This window comes from Pseudophryne corroboree, chromosome 5 (genome assembly GCF_028390025.1).
Source record: "Pseudophryne corroboree isolate aPseCor3 chromosome 5, aPseCor3.hap2, whole genome shotgun sequence".
NCBI classification, from domain to species: Eukaryota; Metazoa; Chordata; class Amphibia; order Anura; family Myobatrachidae; genus Pseudophryne; species Pseudophryne corroboree.
Window position 1 is genome coordinate 25,740,639 of NC_086448.1, and position 23,124 is coordinate 25,763,762.

Below are 23,124 nucleotides of genomic sequence, written 5' to 3' on the forward strand. Positions count from 1 at the left end.
GTGCCCACGTGTCCTAAACTGTGTTCTTTTAATAAATAATTCCTCTGATAACTCTTTGTGATATGTTTACATATTTGAAGATATTAATAATATCTCCTCTTAGGCGCCTATTTTCTAGTGTATACATATTTAGCCTAGTAAGTCTTTCCTTATAGTCCAGTCCTTCTAGGCCTTTAATCAGTTTAGTAGCTCGCCTTTGAACACTTTCGAGCTCACTGATGTCTTTTTTATACAATGGTGCCCAAAACTGAACACAATGGGGGTCATTCCGAGTTGATCGCTCGTTGCCGATTTTCGCAACGGAGCGATTAAGGCTAAAATGCACATGCGCATGGTACGCAGTGCGCATGCGCTAAGTATTTTAACACAAAACTTAGTAGATTTACTCACGTCCGAACTAAGAATTTTCATTGTTGAAGTGATCGGAGTGTGACTGACAGGAAGTGGGTGTTTCTGGGCGGAAACTGGACATTTTCTGGGAGTGTGCGGAAAAACGCAGGCGTGCCAGGATAAAACGCGGGAGTGTCTGGAGAAACGAGGGAGTGGCTGGACGAACGTAGGGCGTGTTTGTGACGTCAAACCAGGAACGAAACAGCCTGAGCTGATCGCAATCTGTGAGTAGGTCTGGAGCTACTCAGAAACTGCTAAGAATTTTCTATTCGCAATTCTGCTAATCTTTTGTTCGCTATTCTGCTAAGCTAAGATACACTCCCAAAGGGCGGCGGCCTAGCGTGTGCAATGCTGCTAAAATCTGCTAGCGAGCGAACAACTCGGAATGACCCCCAATATTCCAGGTGCGGACGTACCAATGCCTTATACAGCGGCATGATTACACCCGAGTCCCTTGTCTCAATTCCCCTTTTTATGCACGCTAGCACCTTACTTGCCTTCTTTACTGCGTTTTGACATTGTGTACGATTATTAAGCCTATTATCAATGAATAACCCCAAATCTTTTTCCAACTCTGTTTCCCCTAGGCGTTCCCCATTTAATATGTAGGATGCAAGTTTGTTTTTAGTCCAAAATGCATAACCTTGCATTTGTCTGTATTGAACCTCATTTTCCATTTAGACGCCCAGAGTTCAAGTTTAGATAGATCATTCTGCAAGGACTCCACATCCAATTCTGAATTAATTACCTTACACAGTTTAGTATCATCTGCAAAGATTGACACTGTGCTTTCCAGGCCTATTTCTAGGTCATTGATAAATATGTTGAACAGTAGTGGTCCGAGTACGGACCCTTGTGGTATTCCGCTGACTACTGGGGACCAGGTTGAAGACTTCCCGTTGATCACTACTCGCTGTACCCTGCCATCCAACCAGCTGCTTATCCATGTGCAAATAGTTTTTCCTAGGCCAATCTCCTTTAATTTGATCATCAGTCTCCTGTGAGGAACTGTATCATTCCCAAATTGAGGGGATTCGGTCACCGACGCCGGAATCCGAACACTACTCTGAATGCCGACACCAACATCACGGATAGGGTCACCGGCATATCAATCCCAAACCATTTTAAGGACAGAATGCAAAATAGGCACTGAAGTTTGATCCTGAAATTGGTTTCCCAGCACCCATAGTGACCCCATAGTGACCCCACATCCTTCTCTATGGAAAGTGGCCTGCTGTTTATCTTCCTCAGTTACTCCTATTGCGGTACGCTGAATGATGCGAATGCTGGACACGGAGGGCGGCAGTGCATGTTTGTAGTTACTGATGTCGGCTACTGTGCATGATGCATACGGATTATAGGGGTAATTCAGACCTGATCGCTAGCAAGCGCTGCGATCAGATAGTCGCCGCCTACAGGGGGAGTGTACTTTCGCTGTGCAAGTGTGCGATCGCATTTGTGTAGCTGAGCTGTACAAACAGATCTTGTGCAGTCTCTGCGCAGCCCAGGACTTACTCAGCCGCTGCGGTCACATCAGCCTGTCTGGGACCGGAGCCGACGTCAGACACCCTCCATTCCAACGCCTGGACACGCCTGCGTTTTTCCAGACACTTGAAAACGGTCAGTTGCCACCCACAAACGCCCTGTTCCTGTCAGTCACCTTGCAGTCGCCCGTGCGATCGCTTTTTTTCGCACCATCCCATCGCTGCGGGCCGTCGCACCAGTGCATTGCTGCACATACGCATGTGCAGGTCAGGCTTGATCGCCCGCTGTGCGAAAACGCACAGCAGCAATCCGGTCTGAATTACCCTCTATGTGACATGATAACTGTTCTACAAAATGCGACATTCATAGTGGTTCTCATTGACTGCGATTGCTCTGCACACTCTACAGTATCCGCTGATTCCTCTGTGGCCTTATGGGGTCGCTGTGCACTGGGCCTTCTCATTACGGAGCAGTCTGCAATTAATGGTCGCGTGATGATAGTAATTGCTACATTGATCAAGCTCTGCCCAGCTCATTATCAAATCTAATAAGGCAATTTACACAATTACAGACTGACACTTTATTTTATATACATGTGTAAATATGTTATTTGAAAGAGGATAACTATATCGGTCACAGGTAATTATTGCTTTCAGGTTTTTTGCTTATATGGTATAGTTATAAGTATTGTAATACATATACAGAACAATAGATCTGAGCGGTTCTATATCAGGGTACAAAGTCACAAACAACCAATAAAACATTAAATTACACTGTATTCAAACAAAATTCGCTGTTTTATCCACCACAAATCCCTTTCTTTCTTCTGGATTACCCTAAATTCTTCAATACAGAGTAGAGCACTAGATATCACCATAACTGCTTCTCATTAACGCGTTTCTCCACCTTCCTTAGCGGCTTCCTCAGAAGAGTTGGAGGAAATCCCAGTGCATGAGTTGTCGGATTGGATAGCCTGACTTACAGCACTGGGACTGCACTAAGCTGCAAAAATGTGTACATCACCCAGGATACTGCCGCTTCGGCTGGGCTACGGAAAAATCCCCCCAGATTCCGCCCAACTCTTCTGAGGATTCCCTGCAATGTGTTTAGAGGGAATTGGCTGCGTCCGTGGTCTCTCCACGCTACTATTGGGTCTCCTGTGCGTGTGTGCTCTACTCGCCACACATGTGCGGCAGCCATTGTCTGGAAACCCTCTCTTGGACGTTTTTGTGAATTGTAGCCCATAAGCTGCAGCGGCTGACACCATCTTCATATGATGTTAGCTTTGCATTCATAAATCTGACAGCCTTTGGGGGTTGTGACTGGTGTCAGAAATGGATGGACTGGTGCAAACATGGAGATATCTGCTGCGGTCCCTCCATGGCACATTGGGGGATACTTAATATTTGGGGGATAGGCTGCAAATATTGTAAATAAGCCGACTTGGTTATTATTGAAAAATGTAGAAATTTTCATGACAAAAATTCTCACTGACAAATCGGGACTGTCTGATATTAGGAACATTGAGGGCCGATATTTCATTCTTTCTCTCTCTCTCCCACCATTCTCTCTCTCTCTCTCTTTCCAACTCTCCTGCCCTTCCTTCTCTCTCCTATCGCCTCCTCCTGTCCTCCTCTCTCCTTCCTTTCTGTTTCTCTTCTCTCCCTCTTGTCTCTTTTCCCTCCCTTCTCTTTCCATCTACTCTCTTTCTCTCTCATTCCCTACCTTTGCTCTCTCCTCTCCCTCCATTCCCTCTCCGTCTATTTTCCCACTCTCCTTCTCTCTCTCTACTCCCTCTCTGTATCTCCATCCCTTCTCTTTCTCACTCACTCTACCTCCCTCTTTCTCTTCTATCTCCTCTCTCCCTACTTTCTGTCTCACATCTCGCTTTCCCTTTCTTCTCTCCCTCCTTTCTCTTTCCATCCACTCTCTCTCCTCTTTGCTACCTTCACTCTCCCACCACTCTCTCCTTCCCTCCCATCCTTCTCTCTCTTTCCTCCCTCTCTGTTTCTCCCTCCCCACTACTTATCTCTAACTTTTTCTCCCTCCCACCATCTTTCTCTTCTCTCTCCCTCCCACCTTCTTTTCTTTCTCTCTCCTCTCTCCCTCGTACCATCTTTCTCTTCTCTCAGCCTCCCACCTTCTTTTCTTTCTCTCTCCTCTCTCCCTCCTACCATCTTTCTCTTCTTTCCCCCTCCCACCTTCTTTTCTTTCTCTCTCCTCTTTCCCTCCTACCATCTTTCCCTTCTCTCTCCTCTTTTCATCCCATCATCTTTCCCTTCTCTCTCCTCTCTCCTTCTCTCTCTCTTCCCTCTCTGTTTCTCCCTCCCTACTACTTCTCTATCACTTTTCCCTCCCACCATATTTCCCTTCTCTCTCCTCTCTCTCTCTCACCATCTTTTCCCTTCTCTCTCCCTCTATTCTCTCTCCCTCCATTCTCCCTCCTTCCCTCTCATTCTTCTTTCTCTCTCTTCTCTGTTTCTCCCTCCCTACTACTTCTCTCTCACTTTTTCCCTCCCACCATCTTTCCCTTCTCTCTTCTCTTTTCCTCCCATCACCTTTCCCCTTCTCTCTCCCTCCATTCTCCCTCTCTCCTTCCCTGTCATCCTTCTTTCTCTCTCTCTCTCTCTGTTTCTCCCTCCCTAGTACTTCTCTTTCACTTTTTCCCTCCCACCATCTTTCCCTTCTCTCTCCTCTTTTCCTCCCATCACCTTTCCCCTTCTCTCTCCCTCCATTCTCCCTCTCTCCTTCCCTCTCATCCTTCTTTCTCTCTCTCTCTCTTCTCTCTCCTCTCTCCCTCCCTAGTACTTCTCTCTCACTTTTTCTCTCCCACCATCTTTTCCTTCTCTCTCCTCTCTCCCTCCCACCATCTTTCCCTTCTCTCTCCTCTCTCCCTCCCACCATCTTTCCCTTCTCTCTCCTCTCTCCCTCCCACCATCTTTCCCTTCTCTCTCCTCTCTCCCTCCTACCATCTTTCCCTTCTCTCTCCTCTCTCCCTCCCACCATCTTTCCCTTCTCTCTCCTCTCTCCCTCCCACCATCTTTCCCTTCTCTCTCCTCTCTCCCTCCCACCATCTTTCCCTTCCCTCTCCTCTCTCCCTCTCACCATCTTTCCCTTCCCTCTCCTCTCTCCCTCCCACCATCTTTCCCTTCTCTCTCCTCTCTCCCTCCCACCATATTTCCCTTCTCTCTCCTCTCTCCTCTCTCCCTCCCACCATCTTTCCCTTCCCTCTCCTCTCTCCCTCCCACCATCTTTCCCTTCTCTCTCCTCTCTCCCTCCCACCATCTTTCCCTTCCCTCTCCTCTCTCCCTCCCACCATCTTTCCCTTCTCTCTCCTTTCTCCCTCCCACCATCTTTCCCTTCTCTCTCCTCTCTCCCTCCCTCTCTCACAAGAGGTTACACTGTATACGGTACGTGTTTATAGAAGAAAGGAGGGCTGGGATAAACATGTCTTTAGAAGCTTCGGTAAAGTTGTATTTATTAGAGCACAACATATAATAAACATTAAACACAGTGTACACTATAATGCACCTTTACAGAGGATATTCTGTGTCATGTTTTTGTTGGGAAGAAAGAAATAATATTTTCCAGACATACTTCTCTTGTGATCATATCACCAAATGTGAGATATTATTATTACATTTTCCCTGCATTATTATTATTATTATTATTATTATTATTATTACACTCCTTACAAACAACTGGAGTGAAGTCTCCTCCGAGTTGTCAAGACAACAGGACATTCAGATAAAGTCTAGTTTGATGCTTTCCACCTCTATGCTTAGTATTACAAAGCCTGTTTGAGGGCTCTGTAGGAGCATGCTATTTAATATGGTTCAAAAGGGGCCAGAACAGTTGCCTAAATAACTGAGCCTTTTTGCATGTCCAAAAGCGTTAAGCTTGATGGATCTACCAGACGCTACTGGAGAAAAATCACTTTGAGGTCTCGAAATTTTAATTGGCTCCTGAATGAAGCTAAAACAAAGCTGAGAGAGAAGGTGAGTATTGCGGTCCCTGCATATTAATGCAAAGTATTCGCTCACAAGATTGCAGGGTGCATGTAAGGTGATCATTGCAGCGCCTGATTGTGCGTTCTGCGCTCAATAAATGTAACTGCAACAGTCCAAACAGGCAGGAAAATGAAATGATATAAATTACCGTAAGTAATTGCAACTCTAATTCATATATATATTAGCAGATATTCCTGCTGCCATGACAATTTTGGTACTGATGTCATTGCAGCTTGTATTCTGTGACCATGCTAAATGCTGAGGTCCTGTTGTAACAGTTGGAGAAATACTAGGTGTTCTATAGTATATTCCTGGTATGGGAACATGTATAGTGTATTCGGCTATATACAGTATTAAGTTGTATGATAAAACTAATATGTAATTTCTTTAGGAAACAGCAATTGTGACCACTGCAGAAATATACATATGGAGGAGGCTTTATTGTACAGTAGTGTAGGTGACACGGTCACTAATAATTGAGCTCTATGTTCCAATAAAGGCTGTAAAACATCTCAGTACCGTCTCTTTAACACCGTATCAACATCTTCTCCAATGATACAAATGTTATGAATAAAGGGGGTCATTCCGAGTTGATCGCTAGCTGCTTTCGTTCGCTGCGCAGCGATCCGGCATAAAAACGGCACTTCTGTGCATGCGTATGCGGCGCAATGTGCACGCGCGTCGTACTATTACAACGGCCGATGTAGTTTCACACAGGGTCTAGCGAAGCTTTTCAGTCGCACTGCTGGCCGCAGAGTGATTGACAGGAAGAGGGCATTTCTGGGTGTCAACTGACCGTTTTCAGGGAGTGTTCGTAAAAACGCAGGCGTGGCAGGAAAAACGCAGGGGTGGCTGGACGAACGCAGGGCGTGTTTGTGACGTCCAAACAGGAACTGAACAGTCTGAAGTGATCGCAAGCGATGAGTAGGTTTTGAGCTACTCTGAAACTGCACAAAAAAACTTTGTAGCGCTCTGCGATCCTTTCGTTCGCACTTCTGCTAAGCTAAAATACACTCCCAGTGGGCGGCGGCATAGCGTTTACACTGCTGCTAAAAACTGCTATGAGCGAACAACTCAGAATGACCACCTATGTTCCAATAAAGGCTGTAAAACATCTCAGTACCGTCTCTTTAACACCGTATCAACGTCTTCTCCAATGATACAAATGTTATGAATAAAATCTGTATCGCTGTGATAAGATTACAGATTGCTAGTTAGCACCAAGTAGACCCCTGAACTAGTTACTGTATCAGATAACATCTTATCAAACTGTTCAAAGAGGTGCTTTCGGACTGTTGTGGAACCACAAGTTCCACAATGCCCTGCCAGCTCTATCTCCCTGTTTCCAGAATGTATGTTTGTTTTCTCTTCCTTATATTACAGTAACTCACCCAACACGTATAACCCTGGCTATTATTCCAGTTGTGGTCGGTGTTTTAAACGTAAAAAAAATAAAATAATGACTCATATATTTATTTATTTATTAAATGTATTGTATTGTTATTTGCCTTTGTCATGATGTCGCACCCCACCCGCCATCTCTGACAATGTGGCACAGAATACGGTGACGCTGTATAAATGAGTAACTTTGTTTCCTGTAATCACAATCTGACCCTCTCTGCTTCTCAGGTGGGGTTGAGCGTCAAAGATCTGTTCAGGCTGATCGAAGATTTCATTGATGTCATTGGTTTTCGAATGAAGGATTTCAAGGATTCTTACCAAGTGACGGACAACTTGGGTAGGTGGCTGTTTGTGTGTCAGTCGTGTGCGAGGCGCAGACACTAGTTCTTCCTTTTCATCACTCTCTGCAGCCACTAGGTAGCAGTGGCTGCTTGTCAGCCGTCTGTGGATCTCAGTTGTCATTGAGCCTCACAGGCCTGTGCTGCAGTTCAGCTGATATTGAGATTTCTGCATTCACACAGAAGACTCAGAGACCCCCGTCCTCCTAGCACAGCTTCCTAATACTATAACCGTCTCTCCTCAAATGCTGAGAATGAGACCGTGACTATGAATGAAATAGAATTTGCTGGTTTAGTTCATGGAAGGAAACGTTACTTGCAAGGCTTTATTTTCCCCTGGTTGTGCATTTTAAATAGAGATTAACAACATTGCAGCAAAATTAGGCAACAACTATACGTAGGCATTGGGGCAGACCCGTCATCAGAGGTGCAAGGGTCAGGCGATGCAATGTTCAGCCTTCCGCTCCTCCTCCTCTCCTCCGTGCACTGGCATTCCTCATTGTGGGGCTCATTCTGAGTTGGATGAACCTTGCGTCAAAGTCGCAAGCGCAAAATATGGACTGGAAAAAGAGATGCTCTTTGCCTATGCCCCGCTTACATGCACCGTCCCAAATAATGCAAATCATCTGGTGTGCTAAAAGATACGTAGGAGTTAATGATATGTGTGTGCATCTGAAAAAAAAAAACCCCACAAACGGGGAGATGTATCAAGCTTTGGAGAGTGATAAAACGGAGAAGTTACCCTTTGAAATGACAGACGCTAACTTGCTGCAAATACAGTACTCCTACTTTACCTCTGTCCAAGGCTTGATATAACCCACCCAAAATGTGGGAAGTACAAGTGCAAATTGCTGTAGATGCCATACTTTGAGGATTTGCATTATACTGTGTCTGAAAAGCCTGCGTTTTGCGGAGCTGCCGTTATGATGATGTGGCCATTAATTCTGCTCTGTCCCATGGAATCCATCTTGATAATTCTGCTAGGCTGAGCATTATTTATATTAATCTCCAGAGTGAAGGGGCAGCAACACCTTGCTGGGTCACTGGCGTGTGTTTGAATGTCTTTATTACCTGGATATTTGTGTTTAATTGCATCAAAAGTACTGTACCTGAAAGGTAGCGAAACACGTTATCACAGTGATAATGTATAGTACAGAACAGTTCAGTAAAGTTATGGAGCAAAATCCCACCAGGCCAAAACCCGACGCGTTTCATCATCAGAGCTTTGTCAGGGGGGCTAATCTGGAATAACAAAAAGCATTCCTAGAGAAATTTTCCATCAATATAGTATAACTGTATAATATTATAATACAAAAGTACATGTTCCTCTCTCTTATAGTTTAGCATAACTGCCTTATTCAGGTCTGTTAGCAAACCAAAAAAGTACACTAATGGGCAAAACCATGTGCAGTGCAGGTGAGGCAGATGTAACATGTGCAGAGATAGGTTAGATTTGGGTGGGGGGTTTTCAAACTGAAATCTAATTTGCAGTGTAGAAATAAAGCAGCCAGTGTTTACCCTGCACAGAACCAATATAACCCACCCAAATCTAACTCTCTCTGCACATGTTACATCTGCCACCCCTGCAGTGCACATGGTTTTGGCCATTAGTGTGCTTTCTTTAGTTTGCTAACAGACCTGAATAACCTCCTATAATAATTGTTGCCTGTTATTATATTATGTCCATACTTAATCTACAGATGTGCCCAGGCTGGTCATTGCCACGATGCGTTTGAACGTGCATCATGGCAGCAACGACGCACACTCAGGTGCAAATAGTCGTACCCACGATCGCACAATACAATTCCTATGGATCGCCGGTGTGACTTTGCATGAGCCCGCTAATTTCGCCAAACTAGTTGCACCCGCTAATAGTCACTGGTGCAATTAGCGTTTACACATCTGTACTAATAAAGTAGCTGTTTTATAAATATATTACATACTGCAAATAATGATGTCTATTCATGCAGTGCATGAAAACATGGACATACAATGAGATACATTATGAACAAGTATAAAATTATGGTTACGTATTTCTTGCCCTGACCCTCTATTGTTGCGTGTTACCTGCCCTTACCCTCTATTGTTGCATGTTACCTGCCCTGACCCTCTATTGTTTTATGTTACCTGCCCTGACCCTCTATTATTGCGTGTTTCCTGCCCTGACCCTCTATTGTTGCGTGTTTCCTGCCCTGACCCTCTATTGTTGCGTGCTATATGCCCTGACCCTCTATTGTTGCGTGTTTCCTGCCCTGACCCTCTATTGTTGCATGTTTCCTGCCCTGACCCTCTATTGTTGCATGCTACATACCCTGACCCTCTATTGTTGCATGTTACCTGCCCTGACCCTCTATTGTTGCGTGTTTCCTGGCCTGACCCTCTATTGTTGCATGTTACCTGCCCTGACCCTCCATTGTTGCGTGTTACCTGCCCTGACCCTCTATTGTTGCGTGTTTCTGCCCTGACCCTCTATTGTTGCGTGCTACATACCCTGACCCTCTATTGTTGCATTTTACCTGCCCTGACCCTTTATTGTTGTGTGTTTCCTGCCCTGACCCTCTATTGTTGCGTGTTACCTGCCCTGACCCTCCATTGTTGCGTGTTACCTGCCCTGACCCTCCATTGTTGCATGTTACCTGCCCTGACCCTCTATTGTTGTATGTTACCTGCCCTGACCCTCTATTATTGCATGTTACCTGCCCTGACCCTCTATTGTTGCGTGCTACATGCCCTGACCCTCTATTGTTTCTCTTACTGAAAGTCCTCAGTGTCTACAAGCGACCGGTCAACAGTCCAACTGACATCAGCTTCCCGATGAAAGGGTGGAGGGGAATGGTGGAGTGGGCTCGAGCCTCGGAGGACAAAGTGTCTATTTCCAAGAACTTTCTTTCTACTGAAGACACAGGTAAACCTCACCTGGACATCCGGCAGACAGGTCCGCGATATACAATAAAGTGATGGCTAGCTTATTGTTGTGTAATATTAGCACAGTGCATTTTCTATCACATTGCACATTGAATTATTTCATAGTTGCCTGTCCTGTGATAATGGCGGCTGCTGTGACTTCTTCGCTGCACGTGATGATTATCTCTTTTTGCTGTTTATTTGTTACCACAACAGGTTGTCATTCACCTCAGGATTGTAGCAATCATTGTTCTGAATAACGCTACAAGCCATTGTAGCGTTACCATTTACATCCTGCAGGTTATTTTTATACAATTAAAAATGTAAATCGCTTTCCTGTAAATGATGTTGTCATTGTGATTTGTGGTGAAGGTTACCGAGACCCTGGGCCGGATGTAATGACTCCCGAGATCGCCGGAGGTGCGACATTCCGGGTGTTTTTGTTAAAGGGGCAATTGTTTACAAGGCATGTTTTTTTTGATGGCACTACTATGGGGCGGAACATTAACAACTGCTGCGGGAGGTGTCTGTGTAGAAGCATTGGGACAGGGTTCAGTATGTTGGTTTGGGGCTCACAATGTCCTGGCTACGCCCTGTATGCTTATGTAATATTTAATAGCCATGAGATGTGTCCCCACAGAACCGCAGCTGGGTATGGGGGACCGGGGGTAGGATGAGGGGCCCCTGCCCATACTGTGCACTATTAGCGACATGTGCTGGTATTGAAGTCTTTGTTCGCCACTGTGCACGTGCTGCTGCTTGCAGTGTCACTAAGAGGGTAATTCAGACTGGATCGCTGCAGCGGCCGTGATCGCAGTCTGAAGCCCTTTGTGGAGTGCGCTCGTGCACCCTGGGAGGCCCAGTGAGATGCTAACAGCATCTCAGGGCTGCGACTGTCTCCACCTGATTGACAGGCAGAGGCAGTCGCAGTGCGGGAGGGGGTGTGCCAATGGTGCTAGAATGCAGGTGGCGTGTCCGGACTGGTGCGGGGGTGGGCAGCGGCAGCTGGGTGACGTCACAAGCCGCTGCTGCGTCCCGGGAGGAGGCGGGTAGCCGCCTGCTAGCGTAAATAGGCTGCACAGGCAGGGAGCTACTCGCTGGGTGCAAAAACATCACCGCTGTGCGATGCTTTTGCAGGTTCTGACATGCGGGGCAGACCCCCACATGTCCGAAAAACTGATCGTAGATGTGCTCAATTTTACACATCAACGATCAGAGCTGAATGACCCCCTAAGTGTTTAATGTTTGTATGTATCACACTAGATTGACAGAGCCTATTGCATACAATGAGACGCTGCTGATTTCCAGGTTGACCTGTGTGTGTGTGTGTGTGTGTGTGTGTGTGTGTGTGTGTGTGTGTGTGTGTGTGTACAGCCTGTGATGGGTTCATGAGGATTTGGCACACATGGTAGGTATCCATGTCATTCTCTGTACTGCTAAGCACATTATAAGCAAGCGTCACATGCGCCCGTCAGCGTTGCGTGGACGGCTGTGAACATGAAATTTCTGAATAACCTTCTAGTTGCGCAGATTGGCCGCCTGTACTGATACGCCGGAGCCATTTTTATTGCGTCATTTTATTTTCCCTCTGCCCCAGACTCACTGTCTACCTGATCTGTGTCACCCCTGTCTGTCTGTCCCTCCCCCTTTAGATTGTAAGCTCTCACGAGCAGGGCCTTCTCCCCTCATGTGCTTTTCCTTCTCTTACTTACACTATCTCCTACACCATACTCCCTACGACGGCACCGAACACCCGGTTTCTGCCGCCCTGACGCTTATTTGGGAGGTAGTTACATCACAATACCGACGCTGGAATCCCGACGTGGAGCCGCTGGCATACTCATCCCGCTTATTTCTGTGTCATGTCCGCTGGTGGAGCTGTGTTTATACACCATGTACCTGTCCTGCATTGTCTTGTGCTGTAAGTCGTTGTTTTCTTGTTTTGCTCATTTGTTTATGTACTTTGCTAGGCGCTGCGGAACCCTTGTGGCGCCGTATAAATTACGTAGAATAATTATAGCTGGAAGCTGTGACACAAACTGAAAACGGCACACCTGCATTTTTGCTACCACTCTCCATTAACGCCTCTGAATGCTCCCTGCCTGTCAGTCACACTTCCGAGTTGATCGCACGCTGCAACTTTTTGCAGCCCGTGCGATCAGATAGACGCCGCCTATGGGGGAGTGTATTGTAGCTTAGCAAGTGGGCGATCGCATGTGCAGGGGAGTGGGGCAAAAAAGTTTTGTGTAGTTTTTGAGTAGCTCTGGACTTACTCAGCCGCTGCGATCACTTCAGCCTGTCCGGGCCCGGAAATTTACGTCAGACAGACACCCGCCCTGCAAACGCCTCGACACGCCTGCGTTTCCCTCACCACTCTCAGAAAACGGTCAGTTGACACCCAGATCCGCCTCCCTGCTGTCAATCTTCTTGCGGGCTCCGCTGCGATCGCTTCCCTCGCTGTTTTTGTCATTGCCTGGCACAGTTGTGACCCGTTCGCATGGCTGCAAAAAATTGCAGCGTGCGAACGGGTCGGAATGACCCCCATGGAGCGCACTGAAGTTCTGCGAGTGCTGATCCCCACTTCTCCTCCATCACATAGCGCTGGGTGGAAAGCACAGTTATTTTCCATACAAAGCCGAGGGGTTTAGCAACCAATCAGCTACTACCTGTCATTTTATACTTGATAAATGTTACCTCCGAGCTGATTGGTTGCAAAACTAATCCACTTTTCCGTTGGTCCACTTCTCTACTCTTTTCACTGCTTGATACATTGATCTTCAAATATCCAACTGGTTTCTCTTTGAAATATAAATGTTTATATTAAAATGGGAAATTTGCACCGGCGCTATTCCCTTTGGCGCTCTGCGACCTCTTTTTCATTTCGTTCAGCGTTCCTCCGCTTTCAACCTTACATCTCAGTATCTGCCCCTTTGCTCAGCGACATCCCACTCCCCGTTTCCTGTGTGACCCACGCTGAGGGCTGAGCACGCCGCCGTCTCTCCAGGCAACGTAGCACGGACCGCTCAGTACCGATCTGTCTATGCTTACAGCATAACTCCCAGTATGTTTCCTCCCGCAAGCTTCATATCATTAACCTCAAGCATGCGAGCGCCTTTCCACCTGCGGGTTAATTTGTCTGCACCCAGACTCGGCGGAATGTTTAGCTGGCAGCAGGAAAGCTCCATGTTCTTAGTAAAATGAGCTGTCACAGAAAAAGGCTAAGTGGGGAGCTGGGAGCCCAGACGGGACTGTAAAGGTCGTCATTAGCTCTGTGGCGGGAATACAATGCCTCGGGTGATTACCTGCACTGTCACCGCTGCTAAATGCCAGCTGCAGCCTCCTGCTGAGCCTGTAACGTTTCGCTTCTTGTGCCTAATGCGTTAAGCCGGAGCCATTCAGTCCTCTCTGTCGCTGAAGAGGTTAAATGAACGTTAACTCCTTCAGAATGGAATGAATTAAGGATAACACGTGGCTTAGAATCCTCGTCAACAGAGTTCCTATAATGAGCAAGCAGGGCAAGCACCTCAGAGGCTGCTTACTACTGAGCCAAGCAATATACCTGAGACTGGGGCGTGTATGCTTCAATGAATAAACCTCACGCTTCTGCCGTATTACGAGGGCAGGGGTGCTTCTCTAATGCACAAGACACACACTGAGGCACAGGTTTGTGGACTTATTTTGCAGCGTGAGAATTGGATCATACACAGGGGCGGGGCTGCAGCTCAACCAACTGCATTCTCAGCTCTTTTAATTAGGATCTTGGCCCTCATTCCGAGTTGATCGCTCGCTAGCTGCTTTTAGCAGCATTGCACACGCTAGGCCGCCGCCCTCTGGGAGTGTATCTTAGCTTAGCAGAAGTGCGAACGAAAGGTTAGCAGATTTGCGTGAAAAATTTTTCAGGCAGTTTCTGAGTAGCTCCAGACCTACTCCTAGATTGCGATCACCTCAGTCCGTTTAGTTCCTGGTTTGACGTCACAAACACGCCCTGCGTTCGGACAGCCACTCCTCCGTTTCCCCAGCCACTCCTGCGTTTTTACCTGGCGCGCCTGCGTTTTTCAGCACACTCCCTGAAAACGCTGAGTTGCCACCCAGAAACACCCACTTCCTGTCAATCACACTCCGAACACTCGAGCGACTGAAAAGCATAGTTTGAGCTTGTGTAAAACTACAAAGTTTTGTGTGAAAGTACTTAGCGCATGCACATGCGCATAAATGGCATTTTTTCACCAGATCGCTGTGCTGCGAAAATCGGCAGCGAGCGATCAACTCGGAATGAGGGCCATTGTGCTAAAGATGTGAGAGGAGCTTTAGCTGCCTGTAGTGGGGAGGTAATCAGTTACATCTTATCATAATGGCTGTGGCATATTATATTCACGCTAAAAATTGTATTTTAATTTTGTGGTATTTTTCTGACAATTTTAATTTTGGAGCTTAATGGTCATTTAATTGCAAGTTGGTGTTTTAAAGGACATTGGGCCTAATTCAGTGAGAATTGCAAATTCTGCTAATTAGCAGAGTTTGCAATCCTTTTGGAAATCTAGGAAATGGAGCGTTGCCGCCCCCACCCCGCGACCGCCTCTGCCTGATTGACAGGCAGAGGTGAACGCATTTTCTGCAGTCTCCCCACAGAAAATGTGGGCGCATGCGCAGGATGGGTGCTGCAAATGTGGCCGCATCTCTTTTGTCTTTTTTTGCGGTTGGATCGCACACTGCGATCCAACCTGAATTAGCCCCATTACACAGAGGGGATCCGGTCTGAAGATCGACACTGTCTAGGTCGACAATGTTTAGGTCGACCAGTATAGGTCGACAGTCACTAGGTCGACAGGGTTGGAAGGTCTTTAGGGTTTCTAGGTCGACATGTGCTAGGTCGACAGGTCAAAAGGTCGACATGAGTTTTTCCTTTTTTTTTTTTTTACTTTTTCATACTTAACGATCCACGTGGACTACGATTGCAATGGTAATCTGTGCCAAGCGCAGCGGTAGCGGAGCGAGGCACCTTGCCCGAAGCATGGCGAGCAAAGCGAGGGGACACGGTGCACTAATTGGGGTTTCCGGTCACTCTACGAAGAAAACGATACCAAGGAATGACTTTTGTGGGCCTCATTCAGGTTGGATCACACCGCAAAAAATACGAAAAAGATGCGGGCGCAGCACTCGTCCTGCACATACGCCCACATTTTCTGCGGGGGGATGCAGAAAATGCGATCGCCTCTGCCTGTCAATCAGGCAGAGGCGTTTGCTGGGCGGGGGTGGCAACACTCTGTTTCGTAGGTGGAGCCGGAGTGTTGCGGGGGCAAATGCGGGCAAACGGCAAGAACAGGGTGTGATGGGGACGTGATCGCGGCAGCTGCGTGACGTCACGCGCTGCCTACACGATCGGAAACATGCGCCGGCAAGAGGCAACCTTAATTTCTGCTAACAAGCAGAAATTACGATGCGATCGCAATTTCTGCTTGTTGAATGGGGGGAGGCGGCAGTCAGCGTGCCGAAGGATTAGCAGAATTTGCAATCCTTAATGCATTAGGACCTGTGTCCGCTAAGAGCCTTCCTTTGTTTCGCTGTGGAAAGTGTTTCATTAATTCTTCCCAGTATCCACCAGTAGTCAGGAACAAATTCATTTCTAGTTTCTACAAATGTTGTTGTTTTCCATTTGGGACAAATTCAGATCAAATTGCTTTTTTAAATGTCATTTAGCATTTTCCTATAAAATAAAAAATCACAAATATATATTACATGCAGATATTTCAATTAGTTCTTTTTTTTTGTTTAAACCAGCTATGAAAGGTTCTCTGCAGTAACTATAGGTCAGTCATGTTATAGGACTGGGAAACCTGCCTGCAATCCCTTCCTACAGCCCCATCAACAGGTGGGGGGGATGTGGATCATTATATATATACTAAAAAGGTCTACAGTCAATAGGTCTACCACTAATGGTCGGTAGGGTCAAAAGGTCGACATGGAATAAGTAAACAGTAGACAAGGTCAAAAGGTCAACTGGGTCAAAATGTGGAAATGGTTGACACAAAAAAGTCAACTCAATATTTTATTTTGTATTTTATGGCTGTTTTGTCACTTTTCTGCCACAAAAAAGAGCCCCATTAGTGTGGTGCGTCCCCCTGCATGTCTCGGGTTACTATTCCCAATTGTGGTCAACGTACTGTAGATGGTAAAGTATGAAAAAGTTGAAAAAATTTATAAAATTGTGTCGAACATTGTCATGTCAACCTTTTGAACTGTTTACCTTTTACATGTCGACCTTTTGACCGTATCGATCTTTTGGCCCTGTCAACCTAATGCATGATGACCATTAGTGGTGGACCTGTTGGACTGTAGACCTTTTTAAGTGTAGATACTAGATATATAGACCCGACGCCCAACTTGGGAACCCTACCGTTGCTACTGCGGACAGTCGGGGAAGGAGCGAGCTCTCCGCGGTGACCATGAGCACTGCGCTCAGTATGTAAATAGCGGACGCTGGTCAGGACAGAAGCAGCCATCAGTCCATTATGGAGCCTGGTTTGCTCGCTGTAACCCTGCCCTGTCCCTTCCCGGGAGCACTGTGATTCTAATACACGATATACATAGATATACGTATGTCGACCTTGCAGTTATTCATATACACTAGGGAAGCTCTTACTGCAAAGTATAGATATTTATGACACTGGGCCTGCCCCAATACTGTCCTTCATTTATTCAATAATGAGTTTTTGTATAAGACAGTCTGAGACTACATATCATGCATCCCGTTACCTCCCTTATATACAGTCTGGTTGGCCCATTCCCATCTGTTTTCCAGCTCCGTGGAAACAGTTGAGCCAATAGCGCCTTGTGCTACAGCAGGGTCAGACTGGCCCACAGGGGTACCAGGGAAACCACCCGTGGGCCCCACTGCCTGAGGGACTACTCCGTCCTCTAGGGATCAGGTTCCAGACTGTGCACTTGTATTATCCATGGTAGATATGTTGCATTACACTGCACTAAACTATTGTGTATTTCAAGCCTCTGTGGAGGCTGGCCACACCCCCTTTGTAGGCTGACCACACCCCTAAGTATGGGCCCCTATAACTGCATCCCCCCCTGGTGGGCCTTTCATGCCCCAGTCCGACACTGGCTACAGTATGTTTGCTCAGCCATGAGCAGACCCTGCGCAGGTGGAGAGAGCTCTAGTGCATCTCCCGACGCCTCCGCAGGACGCTTCTTGCCGATTGCAATCACCACATGCGCTGTGTGTCCTCACCTTTTCCTATGAATTATTCATGCCCTCCCGCAATCTATTTCAGCCGAGAAAAAGAGCTTGTTAGCCCACGGATGAGCGCGTGCCCTGTGTGCGCTGTGATATTGTTCCGCCAGCTGGCGCACATTCCCTCTGTTTCCCTTTCTTTCCATTAATGGATTTTCTGCTTTTTGATTTTCATGTCCAGATACAGAAGATTCTTCGATGTTTGTCATCGGAACAGTGCTCTACCGGAACCTGGGCAGCTTCCTGTCCTTGCAAAGGTAAGAGGTGCAGTGTTCTCATGTAATTCTCCTCTGATGTGTCTGGTGCAGCATAGGCTAACGCAGGGGGGGTTTCTGGTTGCCCAGAAACCTCCCTCCTCTTGGCAAGTGGCTCAAATTATGACAACAATAGCATTGGTATATAATACGATTACTAGAGCTGCCGCCACATCATGCAGTGTAAGAGACAGAGCAGAGCTGCTGCACATGCCCAGTGGTATCAGATTCTTCTACCAAGTTTGCTGTGTGTGTGGTTCTGAGTCCGCAATCAGTGCTCTGGACCAGAGAGTAGCTGCCAGGAAGAAGAGACAGGAGCCTTACCATGAGGTGGGAGAATGTGTGCTTAGAGAGTGTAGTTCTGGGTCTATTATGTTTTTGTATTTATTTGTAATGGTATGTTTATTTTTTTCTGACCACTTATTTATGTTATTTAAATATGTTTAATATAGCCTATACCATTTGCAGTGCTAAATATTAATACTGCATTCCATACAGTATTATCCAGTATATAAAAAGACAATATTTACATTAATGTCCAGGGTCAACTCATTACCAGGTTCTTCTACCGCTCCCCCAGACTCCAGCACTTGCTCCAATGTTCCGCAGAGTGGAAAATTGTGGACTGCATTTGGAAACCCCCCTCTAGAAATCCTGCGTTTGCCACTGTGCAGTTAGGCCTATTCTCCCGTATACTGGTAATCCAGATATCAGGTTGCAACAGGATCACTGCCCAGTGTGGTTGGTAAAATGTGGGTACATAAATTAACCAGATCCGGCCTGGTCAGCACACGGGCCAAGTAACTGAATTGTTTCTGGCATTCACTGGCGCCTACCAGTGTGGGCGGAAGATAAACAAAATCACGGTCATCTTTCTGCTTTTTACAGCACGCCCACTAATGTTCCAGACGATTCTGAAAAGCACTCTTTTTGGGGCGACACTCGCAGCGATATGGGGCTGCAATGCCTCTAGCAGTATCGCAGCTTCAGCGATCAGAATAAAACGTTTCTGGGACAAAGTGGGACCGTGCACCGTGTGACTGAGATGTACAGGGTACTATGGTGATGGCACAGGTCACCGGGCACCAGAGCATCGCTGTGTAATCACAATACATGAGACTATTGCACCGGATCACAACAAATCTACTGTAACAGCTCTCCCAGGAGAACAGAGGATTTTGGGGGACATTTACTAAGCAGTGATAAGAGCGGAGAAGTGAGCCAGTGGAGAAGTTGCCCATGGCAACCAATCAGCACTGAAGTAACATCTATAATTTGCATACTATAAAATGATACAGAGCAGCTGATTGGTTGATGGGGCACTTTCTCCACTGGCTCACTTCTCCGCTCTTATCACTGCTTAGTAAATGTCCCCCAAAATCCTCTGTTCTCCTGGGAGAGCTGTTACAGTAGATTTGTTGTGATCCGGTGCAATAGTCTCATGTATTGTGATTACACAGCGATGCTCTGGTGCCCGGTGACCTGTGCCATCACCATAGTACCCTGTACATCTCAGTCACACGGTGCTAGCAGATGGAGTACGGCTCGGTGTGCTCTCTGATGCCTTGGAGGGGTATTTATCAAAGCTTGTAGAGAGATAGGGGAAGATGTACTAAGCAGTGATAAAAGTGGACTAGTGAGCCAGTGGAGAAGTTGCCCATGGCAACCAATCAGCATTGACATAACATTTACAATTTGCATACTATGAAAGTATACAGAGCATCTGATTGGTTGCCATGGGCAACTTCTCCACTGGCTCACTTCTCCACTCTTATCACTGCTTTGTACATGTCCCCCAAAGTGGAGAGACATAAAGTACCAGCCAATCAGCTCCTAAATGCCATGTCACAGGCTGTGTTTGAAAAATGACAGTTATCCGCTGATTGGCTGCTACTTTATCTCTCTCCGCTTTCTCTCCCCAAGTTTTGATAAATCTTCCGCTCTGTGAAAAAAGTGATATAAATGCATTAATAAATAATACTTTCTCCATTTACTCCAGATGCTTCTTATTGGACATTTATGTCTGACTTATGGGACTTCCTCCATTAATCGATTTTCCTTATGCTCATCCGCTTTATCGTATACTCTGCACGTCTTGAGACACACCCACTGGGAATGTGGCCACACCCACTATAATGCAGTGAAACCCCCCCCCCCACCCCCCAGCATGCCACAGCCCCCCGATGCTTTAGTACAGCGGCGGACCAGATATGCTTAGTGTGTGCATTTGTGTCCGTGTGCCTGGGCAAAAACACGTTACTTATATCTGCAGTGTACTGATGTAATCGCTATAAAATATATACTTATATTTGATTGGTAGTGATGTCACTTGTGTCACATGACTTGCTTTTACAGCACTTTCTTATATTAGAGTGAGCTAAGAATGAGGGTGGTTATTCCGAGTTGATCGCTCGCTAGCAGTTTTTAGCAGCCGTGCAAACGCATTGTCGCCGCCCACCGGGGAGTGTATTTTCTCTTTGCAGAAGTGCGAACGCCTGTGCAGCAGAGCGCCTGCAAAAACATTTTGTGCAAAACTAGACCAGTCCTGTAGTTGCTCTTCGTGTGCGTTGATTCTAACATTGGAGGGACGGCTTTTGACGTCACACACCCTCCCAGCGACCGCCCAGCCACGCCTGCGTTTTCCCTGGCACGCTTGCGTTTTTCTAAGCACTCCCTGAAAACGGTCAGTTGACACCCAGAAACGCCCACTTCCTGTCAATCTTCTTGCGGCAGCCAGTGCGAATGAAAACGTCGCTAGAACCTGTGCAAAACCACAAAGGCCTTTGTACCCGTACGTCACGCGTGCGCATTGCGGTACATACGCATGCGCAGAATTGCCGATTTTTAGCCTGATCGCTGCGCTGCGAACAGCGGCAGCTAGCGATCAACTGGGAATGACTCCCGAGATCCTAACCCCCAAAAATACTTTCTGAGTTTTTATTTTTTCATTTTCTTTCATCATTGCTGTACAGTGCAGGGATCTGAGCGCAGCGTCATATATCTGTGCCATGTTTTATGCGGAAGAGTCAGGGGCGATATGCCATAATGTTCTATTTTTCTCAGTTTGGACCAAATGGACCTTGAAATAAGATGACCTCTCTAATGTTTACTTTGTGTCTCCATGAAATATTATCTTATTATTGGCCTCCTCTTTGGCTGGAGGCTCCGGCACTTACTCTAGAGTTACGGCGCATCGTAGCCCTCCGGATTGTGGCAGAAACAGTCAATCTGGGGGAACGGTCACCATTCCGCCTCCTGAGTTGTCGCCTTTGTAGCAGTCAGCCATTGTCTTCCTGATGTTCTCAGGCTGCGGCATTAACATCACCCCCCCCCCTCCCCCCATACCCCCCATCCGTGGAGAATCGGCAAGGAGAGGAAGGTTCTCTGAAGTATTACCCCATGAGTGGGTGCACGCGCTGCAGCGCTGACGGCTTACGGAACATGCTGTAGGCTGAGAGCTTTGCAGGAAAAGGCTTTCCTCCTCTCAGATAGGCACTGAGGCAGTAAGTGAAGTGTCCTGGGGCACCTTTCTGAATCTGTTCTGCACTGATTACCATGTGCGCATCCCTGTTTAGTGCTGGGCTAGTTTCTTCCAAGATCATATTAATTACATACGCAGTCCTCCCTCTCCCCCCGCGTAGCCCAATTAGCAATTAGAGGATTTGTGGACATATAGAAAGTCTTTTCTAGCAAGCGGAGAAGTCCATTGCTTCTAGATTACTTCTATGGAATCTGGACGTGGCGGTCGCATATCATTCCACTCCTGCAAATTAATTATGTGTTTACTATTAAAATGAAGGGAAAGATAAGATCATTAAGTGCTTGGGGAGTAGTCGTAGTAGTAGTACATAAGACGCCCATTGGGATTCTTGGGAAGGACAGTAGACTAGTAAAAGCATAAAGCACCTTATAAACACTGTATGCATGAAGATTTTAGCAAAGGACGTATCTCCCGATGAGAGCTGTGCTCTGCATTATGGGGACTTCTGGGTTTGTGACCCGGGAGTCCGTCTGTGTCGTACTGAATGACGCAGGCGCTGCGGTGGGAACTGGGAGGGATCTGATTGGATCCCTTTCAGGGAAGAGTGCAATAAGTAGCCCATAGGCTTCTATTGGGAATGCATCAGAATTTTCGGAGGTTTGACCGCACAAAAAGGTTTCATGCATCCTGCCCGATTAGCGACTTTGGATGCAGCTGCAATGCGTCGCAGGTGCTATATTAAGACAGAGGGCCTAATTCAGACCTGATCGCAGCAGCAAAATTGTTATCTAATGGGCAAAACCATGTGCACTGCAGGTGGGGCAGATGTAACATGTGCAGAGAGAGTTAGATTTGGGTGGGCGGTGTTCAAACTGAAATCTAAATTGCAGTATAAAAATAAAGCAGCCAGTATTTACCCTGCACAGAAACAATATAACCCACCCGACTCTAACTCTCTCTGCACATGTTACATCTGCCCCACCTGCAGTGCACATGGTTTTGCCCATTAGAGAACAATTTTGCTGCTGCCATCAGGTCTGAATTAGGCCCATAGTTAGGGAAGTCCCAGAACCGTTACCCACAGCGGAGCACAAGTTGCACCATGCATCCTGCACCATGTATGGCGTAAAAGGATGCGTGAATAAGAACACACCTAAAATCGTTCAGTGCTGGTATTTACTATTCTCTTCCCGACTAGTGAATGTACAGTGCTGTACAGTAAGCTTCTGATCTGACACCTCTACGTATCCCCGACGTCTCGTTCTACGGTTTCTTGTTGCTTAACATCCTGTCCAGCGCTACCGGAATGTTCTAAGACGAGGTACGGATATTCCAGTGTTACGTGATAAGAATCCGATACAACTTTAATATGACCATTGTGTGCCGTACAGCGCTGTTTAATGTGGTGGCACGTTATACAAGCTGGAGTCTAGTACTCAGAATAAACTAGATTTTGTGTTCCCCGTTGGTCCAAGGTGATGAGCACAACTTACATAATACAGGTGGGGTTGTGGTGAATGAACGCCAACTGGTTCCACAGGTTTGTACTGGTCACCTCTGCTTATTGAAGGTGCCCAGACAGACAAGGCGACTGCCAGGTCTGAGAGCTCAGCACACG

General features: G+C 46.7%; 1 protein-coding gene across 5 annotated transcripts in view; it reads left to right on the forward strand.

Annotated features, from left to right (window-relative positions):
* ADGRB1 (adhesion G protein-coupled receptor B1) overlaps nt 1-23,124 on the forward strand; it is a 680,829-nt gene that overhangs the window by 450,957 nt on the left and 206,748 nt on the right. For all 5 annotated transcript variants that reach the window (XM_063921150.1, XM_063921151.1, XM_063921152.1 and 2 more), the window contains 3 exons: nt 7,515-7,623; nt 10,386-10,529; nt 17,953-18,028. In XM_063921150.1, coding sequence (XP_063777220.1) covers nt 7,515-7,623; nt 10,386-10,529; nt 17,953-18,028 — 329 coding nt within the window. The remainder of the gene's footprint in view (nt 1-7,514; nt 7,624-10,385; nt 10,530-17,952; nt 18,029-23,124) is intronic.